At 39.1% G+C, this 17,139-nt stretch overlaps 1 protein-coding gene across 9 annotated transcripts in view; it reads right to left on the reverse strand.

Annotated features, from left to right (window-relative positions):
- Window positions 1-963: 963 nt before the first annotated feature.
- The window catches only part of LOC113108331 (striated muscle preferentially expressed protein kinase-like), a 76,506-nt gene continuing 60,330 nt past the window's right edge, over window positions 964-17,139 (reverse strand). For 7 of the 9 annotated variants that reach the window (XM_026271336.1, XM_026271335.1, XM_026271331.1 and 4 more), the window contains 20 exons: window positions 16,183-16,383; window positions 15,405-15,462; window positions 15,128-15,205; window positions 14,854-15,026; window positions 14,711-14,737; window positions 14,408-14,560; window positions 14,234-14,276; window positions 13,990-14,058; window positions 11,203-13,897; window positions 10,969-11,118; window positions 10,649-10,765; window positions 9,972-10,139; window positions 8,490-8,612; window positions 8,055-8,219; window positions 6,512-7,307; window positions 5,449-5,688; window positions 5,074-5,297; window positions 4,799-4,874; window positions 4,384-4,533; window positions 964-3,651 (listed from right to left, as the gene is read on the reverse strand). In XM_026271336.1, coding sequence (XP_026127121.1) covers window positions 3,423-3,651; window positions 4,384-4,533; window positions 4,799-4,874; window positions 5,074-5,297; window positions 5,449-5,688; window positions 6,512-7,307; window positions 8,055-8,219; window positions 8,490-8,612; window positions 9,972-10,139; window positions 10,649-10,765; window positions 10,969-11,118; window positions 11,203-13,897; window positions 13,990-14,058; window positions 14,234-14,276; window positions 14,408-14,560; window positions 14,711-14,737; window positions 14,854-15,026; window positions 15,128-15,205; window positions 15,405-15,462; window positions 16,183-16,383 — 5,935 coding nt within the window. In that variant the 3' untranslated portion in view covers window positions 964-3,422. Of the gene's footprint in view, window positions 3,652-4,383; window positions 4,534-4,798; window positions 4,875-5,073; window positions 5,298-5,448; window positions 5,689-6,511; window positions 7,308-8,054; window positions 8,220-8,489; window positions 8,613-9,971; window positions 10,140-10,648; window positions 10,766-10,968; window positions 11,119-11,199; window positions 13,898-13,989; window positions 14,059-14,233; window positions 14,277-14,407; window positions 14,561-14,710; window positions 14,738-14,853; window positions 15,027-15,127; window positions 15,206-15,404; window positions 15,463-16,182; window positions 16,384-17,139 lie in introns of all 9 variants that reach the window. The other 2 variants (XM_026271332.1, XM_026271333.1) reach the window with 2 other exon arrangements.

The raw sequence follows: 17,139 nt of genomic DNA on the forward strand, positions 1-17,139 counted from the left end.
AGGATGTTATACTTCCCTGAGTTTGCTGGTTAAGTGATTTTTATGGGCAGACGGATATGTCAGGGCAAAATAAAACATATTAACGGATCTTGTCAGTATTTTCCAGTAACACTTATCAACTGTCGAGTCAAGCACTTCATTTGTGATTTGGAGGTCACTATAAGACATTAGACGTTGTATATTTGCTCTGGTCATCCAGAACTTGGTGACTTCACACATGAGGATGCTCAAAATCATAATGGCACTTGGGTCCATCCTTCAGCAGTTTTCTAGTCTTTGACCAGAGGATGAAGGGGCCTGTGAAGGACTGCACTTCCCTCAGCAGAACCACATCTTTCAGTTCCTGCAGACACACACTGGAGGGCCCTTTCTGATGCGGCGCTTTCCTCGATTTAGACAGACAATGGTGCACATTCACACAGGCGACAAATCAAAGGTCAGCTGTTACATTCAGCTGAGACACACAGCACTAAATAGAGCTCCATCTATATGCGATTGTGACTCACAGTGCTCTCGCTATGAAGCTGGATGTGGATAGCTGCCTCTTGGACTTGAAGGTCATTCAAGGTCAAAGGATGGACATCCTGGATGTATTTGTGTAGATTTTGGACAGGTGTATTCTGTATAAGTGATTCTTAATTAGAAGCGCTTTTGAAAATGTGAAAATATAATAATAATAATTCATGACGTCCTGGAGAAGATTATGGATCTAGAGTTTTGTAATGACATAAAGAGGTTGTTAAAAGATGGAGTTAATAGTTGTGCTGTATATAGTCAAGCCATAATGAAAAAAACCCCTGAGATGACGTGTCAGATCCAAACAAAAGAGTGCACAGCCAGAGGCCCGAGAGCATGCGAATAGAGTCAGCTTATGGTCATAACTGAACGCTGTCTGGTTGAATAGGTCTGGTAATGATATTTAGACCTTTTTGATGGACTTGGAGACACTACAAAGATTGGAAGTCTGTGTAGTATTGCTGACAGCTGATTTTATTCATGAAAAGTCATGTTTTCCACATATACACACTTCATTCTACTGTAAAACATTCATGTTATCTCCACATTGTCACTGTTTTAGTGCAACATAATTCATTCCAGAAAAGCCCGAATTAGTTTCACATTAAAGGGTTTGCTCAGCATGACTGAAAGATTAGTGAACACACACACGCACACACAAAATGAAAGAATATAAAACCTTATTCACAACAACATATTGAGTCCAAATTCATTCCTCTTTATTGTGATTGCATTTCTTCTTGGTTTTAGTTCTCGCACCATAACATATTTGAATCTAGAAGCTTGATCAATTTGAATAACCTCAAAATAAACAAATTGGATAGAGGAACAAACCCAATGTGTTAGCATTTATGCAAAGTGATGGAAAACAGAAGAGAGTTTGCACTGAACCTCATAGTAAGCACTGCAAGAAACACTAAGCAAACAGTTATTTTTAACCAAGCCAATGTTTTTGTTGATAGAAGGTCAAAAGTCATCGCTTGCTATCTGTGGTCAGATGAGGACACAATAGGACTGTCTTTAAACAATGAGGACTTTAATGTGGCGTTCCCACACCTTTTGACCTGTGCATTTCCATCTCAGTTCCTGATGTTTCTCAACACAATATAAAGAAAATGTAAAAATGGTTTTTAACTCACAAAGAGCAAATTCTGATACTTCTTTTCACTAATCTCACTTTGCTTAGCAGCCTTTTTTTTTCTTTTTTCTTTTTTCTTTTTTGCTGTATAGTGAATGTGATTCATGTTTTTTGTGGAATCACTCGTTTGTCAATTAGATAAATGAACAACTAAACACATAATAAAAGAATAAAACGAGCATTGACTATGTTCACCAAACAGGATGCAAACTGTTCAAAAATAAAGCCAAATAATAAAAACTATGTAAGCAATACAACGGTGTCTCTAATAAAATAAAATCAAGATCAACACCCGCTCATAGTCTTCAAAAAAATTAAATCCGCTTTTAATTAGTAATATATTTTTAGACATAAATCTACATTTGTGCATGGAGATAAGTTGGATTCAGTCATCTCAGATTTTATAGTGGTCAATACATTTAATATATTTTATAAATAACTATGTAATATAGTGTATATATATATAATTTAGACCTAAATGAGATTAGTTTTAGATAAAAATAATCATTTGACCATAAAGTTACTCTCATTTAAAGGGAAATAAATCAATCTTACAGCAAAAACTTTCAAATTCTCATAAACTTTCAATGCAACAGCTAACATGTCCCTTCAGACTTCAGACATGGCACTTTCTGAGACATTTCCATTCGATCCATTGATCAATAGGTATTTTCCAGGCACATCTTCACCCAGCTGATCTCTACATAAGGACAGCTTTGGCCATTGTACTCTTCTCTTGTGTTCACAGGGAGTGAGTTTTCTCCTAAAACCATGCACTATGAAGAGGAATTTCTATGCATGCGTATTCTACGGTATGCACTGAAATCTGCAATATACAATACATTCCTGGTGTTAAAAGACACAAAGACCGCGACATATCAAAAGTTGAATTTGTGAGGTGTCAGGGAAAGCCAAACCGCATGTGCTTCAATGCAATGGGAATTCTTGCAAAAATTCACTCACTCCCTAAAGCTGTGAGGCCTTTCGATATTAAAATAAAATCAATCTACTTAAGATCAAAACACTTCAGTAAAAGACAAAAAGCCTCTTTGTCTGATGATTTTAACATGATTTCAGTCAATAGTTTTCATATATATTGATAATCACTACAGTATAACAACTAGCAGTAATAAAAGTATTACCTATGCCATAAAAACTATAGTTCAAAAAAAGATATACACCATTTTCCACAAATCTCAAGGCCTTTGTTCACAATTGGAAGACGCCACAAAAAAATACACATTGACATGACATTTTTTGCGCCAAGTGATGGACTAGATCGCTGTCTTCTTGATGTTTGTATATGAAATACAGTCACTCTTCTCAACCACGACGGGTCCAAAGTTGACCGTTCGCTAGAGATCCAATGCTAAAATAGGTTTGTCAAAAAGTCATAAGAAAAAAAAAAAGGAAAAAGAGTTGGACGGGAGAGATTAAAGTAAGGACATCTTCCTGGACAAAAACACAACTGCACTGTGCATGCTGGCTAATGGTAAATGCACTCAAATCCATTATGCTTTTGGACAATGGGTTGTGTGTGTGTGTGTGTGTGTTTCTCGTCTCAGATCCGACCCCAGGTGTCAAGGCCAAAACATCCGGTGCTTGATCTGCTAACACACACACCACACGTTAACTGGCCCCTCAAGGGCCCACCGAGGGCAGCCTAGAGGGGCTTGGATGTCCTGAGGCTGTGTCTCTCTCTGTCCTTATCCTGGAGAACCCCAGAGCCGTCTCTCATCTCTCTCTGGAGGACGTCCTGTGCTGGAGCTCACTGAGAGATGGGTGCTGCAGGGGTGCCGGGTGTTGAGGGGGTGCTCTGGTAGGAACGTAGAAGGACTTTGTGCTTTGTTGCCACCTCGGCCCTGACCTGCTGCTGCTGCTCCAGGAACTCCTTGAGGCGTGTGGTGGTAAACGTGAGAGTCTGTCTGCGCAGTCTCATTAGATAAGCGTCCTGCAGCCAGGAGTTGTTAAAGCAGTCCTTAATTGTAGGACGGGCCCTGAAACACACAGTGCAGAAATACAAGAGTCAGATCTGGCCCATACTGAATGCTAGATGACTATAATGTAAAAGGTGCCACCAACATCACACCAAGCAGAATAAATGAAATGAACAAATAATACATTTTAAAACCTAAAAAGTGTCATTTAGAAATTACCGTAATTATCAATGGCGATGGTGATTCTAATTAGATCCTTATTACATTTCTCATTTTATTCAAAATTTATCTGAAAATCAGTTTATTTAAAAAAAGTACAATCAAGACTACTATGATGTACAAATACTTCAAAATGCAAATAATATGAATACATAGACGACATTTCTTTCCGTCAAGTGATGGACTAGAGCGCTGTCTTCTTGATCTTTGTTCAAATGAGTATGAAATAATACAGCACTACTATGATGCATGGATATCTATATAGATTACATATTTATAATATTAAAGTAATTTGAATGTCCATGATTTTCAAAGACGCATAAATATTAGAAGATTTAAATAACACATAATTTTGTGTATTACTATAATGTAATTTGTGTATTACTCTACTCTACAGACAGACAGACAGACAGACAGACAGACAGATAGACAGATAGACAGATAGACAGATAGATAGATAGATAGATAGATAGATAGATAGATAGATAGATAGATAGATAGATAGATGGATAGATGGATAGATGGATAGATGGATAGATGGATAGATATTTCTTAAAGAGGTGTTTTACTAACCAAGGGTAGCTGCACAGGATCTTCTTGAGGAACAGAGAGGCACTTTGGGACACATTTTGGTAGAGCTTACTGAGGTCAAACTTGGCTGCCTGAATTCTGGCCTCTGTCTCGGCAGGGTCATTCTCTGTAAACGGCAGTCTCCCGCTGAGCCTGAATGGTGTACGGCATGACAAAAGCTTCATGTTACACACTAGAATAGTGTTCATGTCAAACACAATCACAGCCACTGACAGCTCACAAGCTCCAGAGAGCTTCTGGAATGCGAAGACAAAACGCAAGGGACAAAACACAAACTGTAACATTAATAAATACTCCCACTGATAAAAGATAGAAAACTGGACATTTAAAAGTCAACATGGAATTAAAACAGACCCCATTTCCTTCCAAAGACAGAGCTGCAATGGACAACACTCACATGATATAAGTCAATACGCCAATGCTCCAGATATCAGCCGGTGGACCCACCACATCTCCTTTCAACATCTCAGGAGCTTTCAGTAATCAGCAGAGATATAAACACATTAGTGAGTGAGAAGAAATGTGCAATTGCTTATAATATATACATAACTAAAATATTAAATAAGAGGGAATGGTATACCATAGGATTATCTCACAAGGAAATAAATACAATGTTTTACCTAAAATCCTCTGGGGTTTATATGAAACCATATATTTAAAAAACTGTCTTACACATATAATCCAGTGTTCCAATGGGTGGAGAGAACTGCTTCAGGAACAGTGGATTGAAGGTCTGTGCACTACCAAAATCAATAATCTTAACAACATTCATGTAAGTGACGATGATATTGTCTGCTTTGATATCCAGATGCAGGATTCTCCGGCTGTGCAGGTAGTCCAGACCCTGAAGTATCTGTACGATGTACGCCACCACGTCATCCTCTGAATATCGGAACCTAGAAAGAGAGATAAATGATAAGGTGTATTTCATAATCTTCATGCTGGCAGGGAAACTTCAAATAATATTTACCAAACAAGATTGCTTAATGAACGTTTTGTATTTCTAAAGGGATAGTTCACCCAAAAATGAAGAACTCTGTATCTGACCTGTCAATCAGACTATGGAGCAGCTCTTTCCCTGAGCAGCACTCAGAGATGAGCACTAGGTAGCGTGGGGTGACGTAGGCCTCATGCAGAGCCATGACCTTCTCGTGGTGGAGTGACTTCAGTATGTCATACTCCTGTAGCACGGCCTGCTTGCTCTCAGGCTCATACGGCACAATCTTGGCCATGTACAGGTTACCGGTGGCATTTTCCCGACACTCTCTGATCACACCAAAACGACCTCTGTGGTGAAGAAAATACAAAGGGATCAATGGCTGTCAAGTTCCAATATTATAGATTTTTTTTTTGCTTGAAAAGAGTTGATACTTCCTTAAATAAATAAATAAATAAATAAACCACTTGAAATTCTGTAATAATGTCCAAAAACATTAATACATTTTTAGTGGCTTACGTGTCCAAAATAAGTGTATTTTTATGGCAAAAAGCCACCTTATAAAAGAAGCAGTTAACTATTGAGTGTTTTCCACCCTAAGGGTTGTCTTATTTTGGTTAGCTTCCCCAGCAAAGCCACTGGTAAAAAAATAAAATAAAAAATAAAATAAAACAACAAATAAAATAAATCAAAGAAGAAGAAAAAAAAGTGAATAAAGAAATAAGCAATCAAATAAATATACACAAATAAGTTTAAATAAATACAACAAAAAATATATAAATAAATAAAAATACCAAAACAATAAATATACAAAATAAACAGCTATAAAAATACAATTTAAAAACAATAAAATATAATATGCATGACTACAACTAAAAAAAAAATAACAAAATAAACAAATAAATAAACAGGCATCAAAAAACAATTTAACAAAATATGACACTATCAACAACTTGGAACAGTAATTACATTAAGAGCTAATTCAGCTTATGACATTATTGTTCTAGTAAAGTGTTTATCATGTTATGATATCATATGGATTACTTACAGCTTCTTTTGTATGTGGTGTAATTAGTTTTTATTATTTGATGTTGATTTGATAAACAGCCATAAATATGTTCTATGTGACACTGGTATAAGGTACTATAAAAAAGATCAGTCACTGCACTTTACCTTGCTTTCTCATCCATGAATGTGTATGGTTTCTGTGGGACTCCCTGCCTTAGGGTCGACTCTCCAGGTTTTCCTATAGGGGTCCTGCGCCCTGTAGGAGTGATGCGTCCAGACGGAGTGGCTCTTCCACTTGGAGTCATACGATTGGGTGTGCCAGTACCCTCCCCTACGGGACTCAGACTTGTAACTAACACAACCGGTGGTGACAGGGCAGGAGAAGGCGTGTTTGGGGTGACTGGGGTCACATGTGCTGTAGTGGTGGTCGGGACGTACATGGGCACTGAAGAGATAGGCTTGCCCATAGCAGTTGGAGGGGAGACCAAAGGGGGCGGGGACACCGGAGGAGTGTGAGATGGAGGGGAGACCACATTCACAGGGGTCTGAGGTTTGGGCAGGACGACGGGTGGCGAGGGTTTAGCAGGAGGAGGCTGAGCTGCAGGGGATGCTGGGGAGGGTTTGGCCATAGTGATGTTGAGAGTAGTCTTAGCTTTAGCTGGGGTAGGAGCACTAGGGGATGGAGTTCGGATATCAGGCACAGTACGATGACTCGGGGCAAGAGCGGCAGGGGAAGGTGTCGTAGCTGTTGCAGGTGCAGCAGGGGGAGATACAGGCTTTACCGGCTGGACTGTGGAGGGCGCTGAAGTCACCGGTGGAGCTGCAGCCTGTTTAACGGCAGCAGGCTTCATCGCAGGTAGAGTCATTGTGGATGTTACCACTGAAGGTGCAGGAGCCGGAGCTGATGGGAGCGTTTTGACAACGACTTTTCCACTGGACTTTTGGGGTGCTGTTAAAAAGACTTTGAATTTGAAAAACAAAGATGCACAGATGCATAATTTCCATTCAAAATTATATTACACTATTGTTAAAAAGTTTAATATACAGTAAAAACAGTAATATTATGAAACATTATCATTTAAGGCAGTGTCCTCAAACTCAATTCCTGGAGAGCCACAGCTCTCCGGACTTTAGCTCCAGCCAGCTTCAAATCACACCTGCTTGGAAGTTTCTATAATCCTGAAGATCCTGATTAGCTGGATCAGATGTGTTTGATTAGGGTTGGAGCTGTGCTCCTCCAGGAATTAAGTTTGAGATCAATGATTTAAGGTAACCATTTTTTGGTTACGCTTTATTTTAAGGCATTACTCCAGTCTTCAGTGTCAAATGAACTTTCAGAAATCATTCGAATATGCTGTAGTTGCTGTCACTTTTGATCAATTTAATGTTCCCCTGCTGAATAAAAGTATTAATAATAAAAAAAATTAAAATTAAAATTAACTGACCCCAAATGTTTTGACCAGTACTATATTGTATTATATTATAAATATATTCATCTAATATTATACAGTATTTTGAGTCAAATTCACTGTCATTTGGTAGTTTTGTGACATTCCATTTGTCTTCAAAGAACATAAAAAAGGTAAGAGACACTAAAATGCATTTAATATCGGTACACCTGCAGCAAAAATTTACTGGTTTACTTTATTGGCTGCCAACAGTGTAAAATTGTTGAGAACCACTTATGTAGGTAAGAACATTTGTGCACCTGTTGAGTCCAGGATGATTTTTTCAGACAGATTGCTGTAAGGTCCCTGACCAGCCTTGTTCACACAGGCCACTCTGAACCTGTATGCTGCACCGGTTGGAAGGTCCGTGACATTGTAGTAACAGTCAGCCACACCTGTGGCTACTATCAGCCAGTTAGTCTCACCTAGGAAAATAAATATTACATTGGAACATGACAAGAATAAGAATTGGGTGCAACATCCTTCCTTTCCAAAAGAGGGCAGTAGAGCTGAAAAAATTATAACTTTTTCCTCTACACTTTTTTTTATTTTTTTACATTTTACAGGAAAATTAAGATATTACATTATTGTTATCATAAAACATAAAATTTTTGCTTGATTATCTCAGTATTAAATCTCACTTTAAATTGTCAGTCAAAGTCCAGTAGGATAAATAATGAGTGCTGTCCACTAACCCTCTGTCTTCCTCTCCAGAGAGTAGGTGCATGGTGCCGTGGTGTCTGAGGGTCTCCAGACCACCAGAGCGGTGTTTTTATACTTCTGAGGCACCTCAGGAGTCCCAGGACTATTAGGCAGACCTACAAATAAATATTTGGTGTTACCTACTAGAAATTTTCTTGGTTCTTATGACTTTCGAAAAAACCTTCAATTGATTGGGGTAAATAAATGTTATTTATTTATTTAATACTTTATTTATTTAGCAGACACATATTAAACTTATCAAAAGAGAGTAAAGAAATTTAGAAAGTAAAAAAAAAAAACTATTTTAAATACATATATGATAAAAGATATATTATAGTGTTTATTAAATGACAAATCAGCATATTAGAATTGATTTCTAAAGGATCTGAAGGATTAATGGCAGACGAAAATTCAGTTTTGCCACACAATCGCAAGAATAAAGCACACATCAAAAACATTCAAAAATCTTACCATCCCCAAAACTTTTGAAAGGTAAGTATATGTTACTGAGTTTAGTGCAAATTGTATAGAAACTGCAATGATTAAATATTATAGAGCTGAACATAAACAGAAAACTTTATGTTTGCTATAGAAAGTCACATGCTTTTCCAGCTTTTTGCAATATACAAATTGTCCTTGACCATGGAAACTTTCAGACATTAATGTAAGAAAGAAAGAAAGGAGAAAGAAAAAGAAAGAATAAATAAAACAAAACTGTCTCAGTTAGAGTATCTACATAATATTCACACCTCTGCTAGCAAGTCACCCTTCCATATTAATCAGCTTTGTGAACCACAAAAAGGAGTGAATAATTTATGGCCTGCTGTTCTAGGAGAAAGTAGCTTTGCACAATGATAAGCAATGCATTAGCCTGCTCACGATGTTAAAAAGCCAATGGCATTTCTGTTGTCAAGACTAAAAGAGATCCTTCCTGAGTCTTGCTGTGATGAGTTATGCACTAACTCTTAAAAAAATAAATGTGTTCTTTATTTCTGTTCTTTCACTGTCCCACTTTCATCTTTGTTCCAGCCTTTACTTTTCTGAGAAATTCTGGATCACTGCAATATAGCACTTCTCATCTTATTTTCTCCTTAAGGGGTTTTAACACTGACAGTGCTTCTCTACAACAAAATGATGAGATTGCATTCATTTTCATTAAGATTTCATTTATTTTCTGTGACACATCAAGTTTGAGAGAAGTGATGCATAAAATCAGATGCACAACCATGTCAAAAATTGTCAGCATTTTTTACTAGTGTACTGATGATCATTCTAGTTTATGAAATGATCCATTATGCATTGCTGCAATTTATAGATAAACACTTTCCCCAGCAGAATATTTAATTGCTGTGGATAACATCTGATTTTTTTTTTCTCAGTCTTTTTCTCATTTACCCATCTATTCTCCTTCCTAATCAGCCAGACTTTTACTACCTCATTAGCTTTCTTTCTAATCATTCTTGTCTTAAACTTACGAGCAAGGGACACAACGCATGAGCTGGTGACAGAGGCCAGTGTGTTCGAAGCCACACATTCATAAAGCCCTGCATCCTTCTTGGTGGTCTTCATAATCATCAGGAGCTGTCTCCCATCAGGGCAGGATATCATGTTCATCCTCGGGTCTATCTCAAGTGGCTTCTTATCTAAGAATACACAAAGTTGAAAAGCAAAACTGTTAGTTGGGAACTTGAAGTTTTTCCAAAATCATAATTTCAAATCCACAACCTGGTATGCTCTAATGTTAATGTTGACATTTTAGACTTTGAATTTGGTGTTGTTAATTTAGGGTGACATTTACTTTGAGGTGAAGAGAGATCCTTCTAAAATATATAGGTTTGCTTGTGTTGTATCTAAAATGTATGGTTTAGTGCAGCACAGATATTTTTAAAGAACAAAATACCAATAAATATATGCTTTAATATCTTATTTTTAACTCTCAAAGTACTCCATATTGGCTGAGACAGTATAATGCGGAAGAATTTCTAATTTCTACAGATACAACATGAAGCCAATATAGGGAGATAATACACTTACAATTACTGCAAAGTTATTTTATATTCAGTATATTCAGTTAAGTTTTTTTGCTCTCCATTTAGGTCAGATTCTATTATCTGTAGTCCCATAGAAGCTTTTATTACAGTTTGAATCAGACCTTTCATCCATGAGATGCGTGGGTGAGGACTGCCAGCAGGGAGGCAGCTGAGAGTTACAGGATCTCCCTCCAAGAGAACGTGGTCCCTTAGTTTGATATGGAACACAGGAGGGAAGTCTAGTTGTTGAGAGAATCAGTGAAAAGACTAGTGAGACAGGCACTATAATTTATCTCCCACAGCTGTGCCAAAGCAAGTCCATATGCATAATTGATTCATTGATGATACATGTAAATCTTTAAACAACATTGGATGTAATCAAATAGGTGTCTTCTTTTGTGCAAAAGTTACTGTGAAATTCGTAAAATGAAATGTGCAATACCAGATGTTAGACGTGTGTACTGGCGAGAGCGGAGAGAGCCATTCTCCCTGGCAATGGAAGCTGGGATGTCTGGTTGGGAAACCGTCTTGTCTCTTTTTCCCCTTGTCAACCCCCAGCGGTCCCATCGTGATCTGCGTTCAATTTCTGTACCTGGAAAAAAATTAAGGCCTTTTAACAGCAAGACCATATTAAGAGCATTAACCCCCCCCACCAAAAAAAAAAATATTTGTGTACTTTTAGCAGCTGATTCTGATTGGATGCTTGACATGGAATCGAGTGATTCTGATGAGGTCCCTTTCCCTGATTGGGCAGCAATTTGGTTCTGTGGGACACCCATCCTCTTCAGACTGCCACCTTCTGAGGTGGAACGACGTAGTTTTGTGAATATAGGTGTCCTTTTCTCCATCTTGCTTTCATTATCATCTTTCCTGTCCTCAGAGTGGCTCCTAATCCTTGTGGATAAGCTTGCCATGGTACTGCCAATCTTCTTGCGCATGGCAAGGATCGGTGACTCTGAGGGTGCTTTGGACTCAGGCTCTGGGGGAGGCTCAGGACCTCCATCCAACCTCACCATCTCAATCTCTTTCTTTTCTTGGGATCCCCTCCGTCCCAGTGCCCAGGACAGACGACGCCTGGGTGCTGAAGCTTCCTCTTCTTTGAGCTTCTCTTCCTGCCTCTCTACTGATGGGGTTCTTTTCAAGCGCATTGAGAGTCTCCTCATGAACCCAGGGTCCTTCTCCGCCTCACGAAGATCCTGAACTGACTTGGACTTCTCCTCCATCCGCCTTGGAACAAATTCTAATGGTGCACCAATTGGCCTTGGGCGATACATTTCTTCTGCGGTTTCTGGAGCAACGGTGGAAGGCTTTTCTTCCGTTTTCTGGAATGAGAAGCGTTTAAGACTACGAGTTAGAGAGGACTCACGCTTCTTGAAACGAGCTTCAAAGACCTCCTCAGATGCAAGGTCCTGAATGTTGCTTCCAGGAGACGGCTCTCGCTCAGAGGAGGCACGAGTGGGAGTTTCAGGAGGACTTGGCTCTTTAGGAGAATGTTCTGTTGAGGCAACCCGAGAAAAGACTGCAGGATGTTCAGTGCTTTGGGGAAGGTCTGGTTTGGATGAAGAAGTTAGCAAAAGGCTTGGTTCAGAGATGTGTTTGGAAATGGGTGCATAGACTGGAACTGAAGCTGGGCTGGTTGTTGGGGTGGTTGATGCAGGTGTAGGCACAGGAACAGGACCAGGTTGGCTAGATGCCTGGACTGATGGTACCATGATGGTCTGCATGATACTAGCATATGCAGACACTCTACCATCTGGGAGCACTGTACGTGCAGGGAGTGATGGAGTCACATAAGTTGAGACGACACTCTGGGGGCTGGGAGCTGGGGCAGCTGTTGGGGTCACCATTATTGAGCTGGTGGTAATGGTAACCTCTGGAGACTTTGGTGATGCCTTTACATTATCCTCAACTTCTTTAACCTCATCCTCAACTTCTTTTACCACATCCTCAATTTCTTTTATCTCATCCTCAACTTCTTTAACCTCAATCTCTGGAGCAGGAGGCTCCACTTCTTCCTCTTGTTCTTTATCCTCTCTTTCTTCCTCTTCCTCAATTGTTTCCTCTACTATGGGGGTCTTCAGCTTAATTTCATCCACTTTTTGAGACTTTTCACTGGGCACCTCTAACTTGCTCTGGACCTTCTCCTGTGCATCAGTCTCCCAAGATTTCTGATCAACACTACTAGATTGATCTGCATTAGTTTTTGGCAAAACAATGACTTCTTCTGGTCTGTTGTCCTTGTAGACAGCTGATTCTTTTTCCTCAATTTTCTCTTTCTCACATACTTCTGGTTCTGGTGTATGGATTTTTGGGGTGATGGGGCGAGAATCCTTAACTGGCTCTGTGAGAGCAGACATAGATACAGCTTCCTGGAGTCGTCTCTCTTCTATTTGTGCCAGTGGGATCTCTAGAGGTGCTCCCATCCGTCGGTGCAAGGGCATGGGCTCTGAATCACCCTGGCTGAAAGAAGCACTCTTTCGGAGTATCTTTGTCTTTGGGATATCATCTCTAGGAGACTCGCTGGATGCCGCTCTAACAAGTGGAGGGTTTCCAAGGCGAGACCCCCGCACATAGCGCTTCTCATCCCCCATGCCTAATGTCTCCAGCAATGGGCCTCGTAATCCGCTCATCTTGTTATCTACAGAGCCACCCCTGAGAAGTCTCTGCCTCATAAGTTCCAATTTCAGGGCATAGTCTTCCTGGCTCAGCTTTGCAGCTCCTGGACTTGGGCTTCTCCTTGGAAGCTCCATCGATACTGACTTTTGCAGAATTCTACTTCCATCGGTAGAGCTTTCTTCTGTGCCCTCCTCTGGTTTGATGTGGAGCTGTAGGGCACTGTCAGCTGAGCTCCCTCTGCGCAACTCTCCTCTGCGACGAGCTCCCTCTGGCTCATCTGACTCCATGCTTGAACCTCTCCGCATAGGTCTCTTTGCGTGCTCTGCTCTTTTGGCCAGTTCTGCTGGTTCTACATCAGATGAGCCTTTTTCATCATCTTGTGTTGATCTCTTCCTGGCTTTACCCCTAGCAGCTGCACCTGCACCCTCTTTCTCTGACATCTCCACTTCCATGGGCTCTGACTTCTGATGGCTTGAAGCAGGCCTCTCAGCATTTCCATTCGGTCTACCTGTCATTTCATCATCCCCAACAATTTCAGTCAGTGACATTCTAGAACCTGAGAATTCCATGTTTATGGGCATTGGGATAAAAGGCAGCTCATCAATGTCTTCATCCGAATCTGAAGATGATGATGGTGGTGGTGAGCCTTGTTTCAGATGTCGTGGAACAGCAATGGAAATGTGGCTAGAGGAGTCATCCAGTAACTCGGCTATGGACCTCATTACCATCTTAGATTTATAGCTGATAAGAGATCGCTAAAAGAGATATGTGAGCATTGTTACAATGACATACTAAAAGAATCTATAATATTTTAAGCACTGAACAAAATTCATTAAAATGATCTTACCTGCCATTTTCTTCTGGACATAAACTTTTTCAGGGACTCTGTGCTGATGCTTTTACCCTTATTCAAGGTCTAAAATAATGAAATACGTATTTTAACAATCACTGTAAATAACTTTTTCCATTAAATACTTTTATCTAAATAGTTTAAAACTTAAATTAACTTGATGTTGAATTAATTCATATAACATATTTGGATAGCCACACGTCTAAAGGAGCATTTCTTTACTCTTCTACTCTTTCGTTACCTTGAACCAGGGATGCCGAAGACATTCGTTAGCATCGGGTCTCCTGCAGATAAAACAACATTAAACAAATTGCCACTTAACAAAAACCGTTCTTAGCAGTAGAAATAATTTTCTCAACAATATATTATCAACAGGAGTATTGTGCTGCAGATAAGCACCGTAGATTCCACTTACAATCTATCAGCCACCAGCAGTTTAATGACGAATCCCTTAGCTTCATGACAGAGGTCGGTAAACATGCTTTCTTCAAAAGCTACATTATAGTTCCTGATGTTGAGAACCGAACTGCGGTCGTTTTCTCCAGCAAAAGGAGAAACTCCAGTGAGACTGCAAAATAGAGTTGTTTGTTGAAGTCTTAACTGAAGATACTGGTATTAGTGATGAACACTAAACTCTTGCTTAACATAAATTAACATAATATGATGTAAAATTATATCATTATTTTTATTCTAATAGACAGATTTGAAATAATCCTACCATAAGTATGTTAGAACTCCAACAGGCCTGTGAGAAGAAAAAAAAAGTTGAATTGTGAGGCACTAATGTATTCATGATACTTTAGAGGCTGCATACAGATTTGTTCAAGAGCTGTTTTGTGATGGAGGCACCAGGTGCGTTACCAGATGTCCGTTGCCTTGGAGACGGGTGTCTGGTTAACAATCTCTGGGGCGACAAATTCTGGAGTGCCATATTTGCAGTACTGTGCCTCATCAGGCGTGAACTTTACAGCATTTCCAAAATCACATATGCGGATCTGATCACTAGTAGGGTCTGCCATGAGGATATTATCAGGCTGAGTAGAAAAAAAGAAGAGTCTAGTCAACACATCGTTTCTTTACCGTGATTATTCTTATGGGAGAAAATGGTAAAGACAGCAAATTACATAACATTTACCTTTAAGTCTAGATAGAGTATGTCATGATGATGAAGATAACTAATACCCTCCAACAGTTGCCTCACGCTGGATCGGATCTGCAGTAAACAGTTTAGGGACACGCGTCACTTTTACTAGTCCTATCCCTACAGAAATTCTTAAAAGAACACATTCTTTATTCTCCCAATAACTAGAACATGCAAAGAGAAATGGCCCATGACAAACCAAATGTGACAAGTCTACTCAAACATTTGGAACTTTTTGGGTCACTTTGAAAGGTCAAACTGGTTCACTCACCTCTGACTCCATTACTGTTGATTTCTTTGTAAGCCTTTCGAGAAGCTCCTCATGGCATCTTTACACATTGTCAAAGACAATCACAGTGACGGGGCAAAGCTTGTGATCAACTCATCATCACTACAACGTGTGAGCGGAAGTGTGATTGTGCCAGATTGTGTGGATGTGAGATAATTATACAGTGGGGACCAAAAATCTGAGTTCACAAGTGAAAATGCATCTCTTTTACACACCATTTCATGCTGTTCAAATAAATAAATCACAAATTATAGTCATAACAGTTAAAGTTCAGTGTTCAACTAAAACAATTTACATGTCCTAGTATTTGGTTTGTTTTTCTTTCGCAGTCTAGAAATAGTGCAGATCCTCGATATTTCATATTATACTTTTAGACTCCACTGTGTGATTATATCAATGTAAGTGCATGTTTTATGTAAGATGTCCTTTCTTTGTGTGTCTTCCCCAAGAGGCTTTGCCCTGAAGGACACATAAGCCAACTATTTGTGACAGTCAAAGCACAGATGGACTGAAGCTATACACACCAGAGCGATTCTAAGGCAGGTGTGAATACATAGGGTAAAGATTACACAAGCATCTGTAGCAACTCTCAGCGCAGAAGGGCACTTTTAATCTGTACATCTCGCAATGAACTAAGAGATGATAGTTCATCATGACAAACTTTGAATGTCACAGAGTTCAAGATAAACTTCACTTCATTTAATTAAACTTGCTTTTATGGCCGGCGATCCTTAAAGCTCTCAGAGATGTTAAAGGATACAGCTCTGTGATGATGATAACAGCATTCTTCTTCTCAAAGGCGTCGTGAAAGTAGAGGATCCTCTCATGGTCTAGATGAGACAGGATGTCCAGCTCTCTCAGAGCGGAGACCTTCCGTTTAGCCCGAGCGGAAATGAACTTGGCTGCATATTCGTTCTTTCCCGCTTTCTGTATTACTCGTTTCACATATGAGAACGCCCCTCTAAGGAAAGAACATTTCTCATTATATCATAGAAAACAGAACATTTCTTTGGGGATAAAAGGTGAACGGTGTTTTAACAGGTGTCAACAGCAAACTAAATGATAATCAGTGGAGCAACCGCATAATTCAGCCAAGGAAAAGATGGTGTCAACGAATATATGAATAATCAATGCTTATTTAATTGACTATTTAAATGTCACTATTTCTTTGCATGCCACTAGTAGCACAAAAATTACACTCTTCACTTTTAAAAAATTACCAATGCAATTGACTATAGATTTATTGCGATTTACAGGAACATGACTATGTAATACCTGTTTATTGCATTACTGCAACTGGGTGTTTTATTGCTATTTTTCCTGTTTTGTTGGAGTTTCTTGCACAATACCAGTCCATGAATTAACTCTGCTCTTACCCCCATCCTGTAGTGTAAATGTGAACTTTATCACTTTTCTCACTGTAGGCAATACTGTGTGTTTAATAATAGCTCTGTTATAAGTTATAAGGTCAGTATTTATTTTATTATTTATTGTAAGTCGCTTTGGATAAAAGCTTCTGCAAAATGTCTAAATGAAAATGTATGTTATTCATGTATTTATTGACAGAGAGAGCGAGAGAGAGATTCAGCATGGACAAACTGATCAACAGTGACAGAACTGTATTACGGTTTACATAAAAAAATTACCAGTAAGTAGACACAACTATTTTTCATCACTGATACACTGATAAAAATGAAAAATAAAAACCTTCTTGAGC

The sequence above is a fragment of the Carassius auratus genome, chromosome 9 (assembly GCF_003368295.1).
Source record: "Carassius auratus strain Wakin chromosome 9, ASM336829v1, whole genome shotgun sequence".
Taxonomy (NCBI): domain Eukaryota; kingdom Metazoa; phylum Chordata; class Actinopteri; order Cypriniformes; family Cyprinidae; genus Carassius; species Carassius auratus.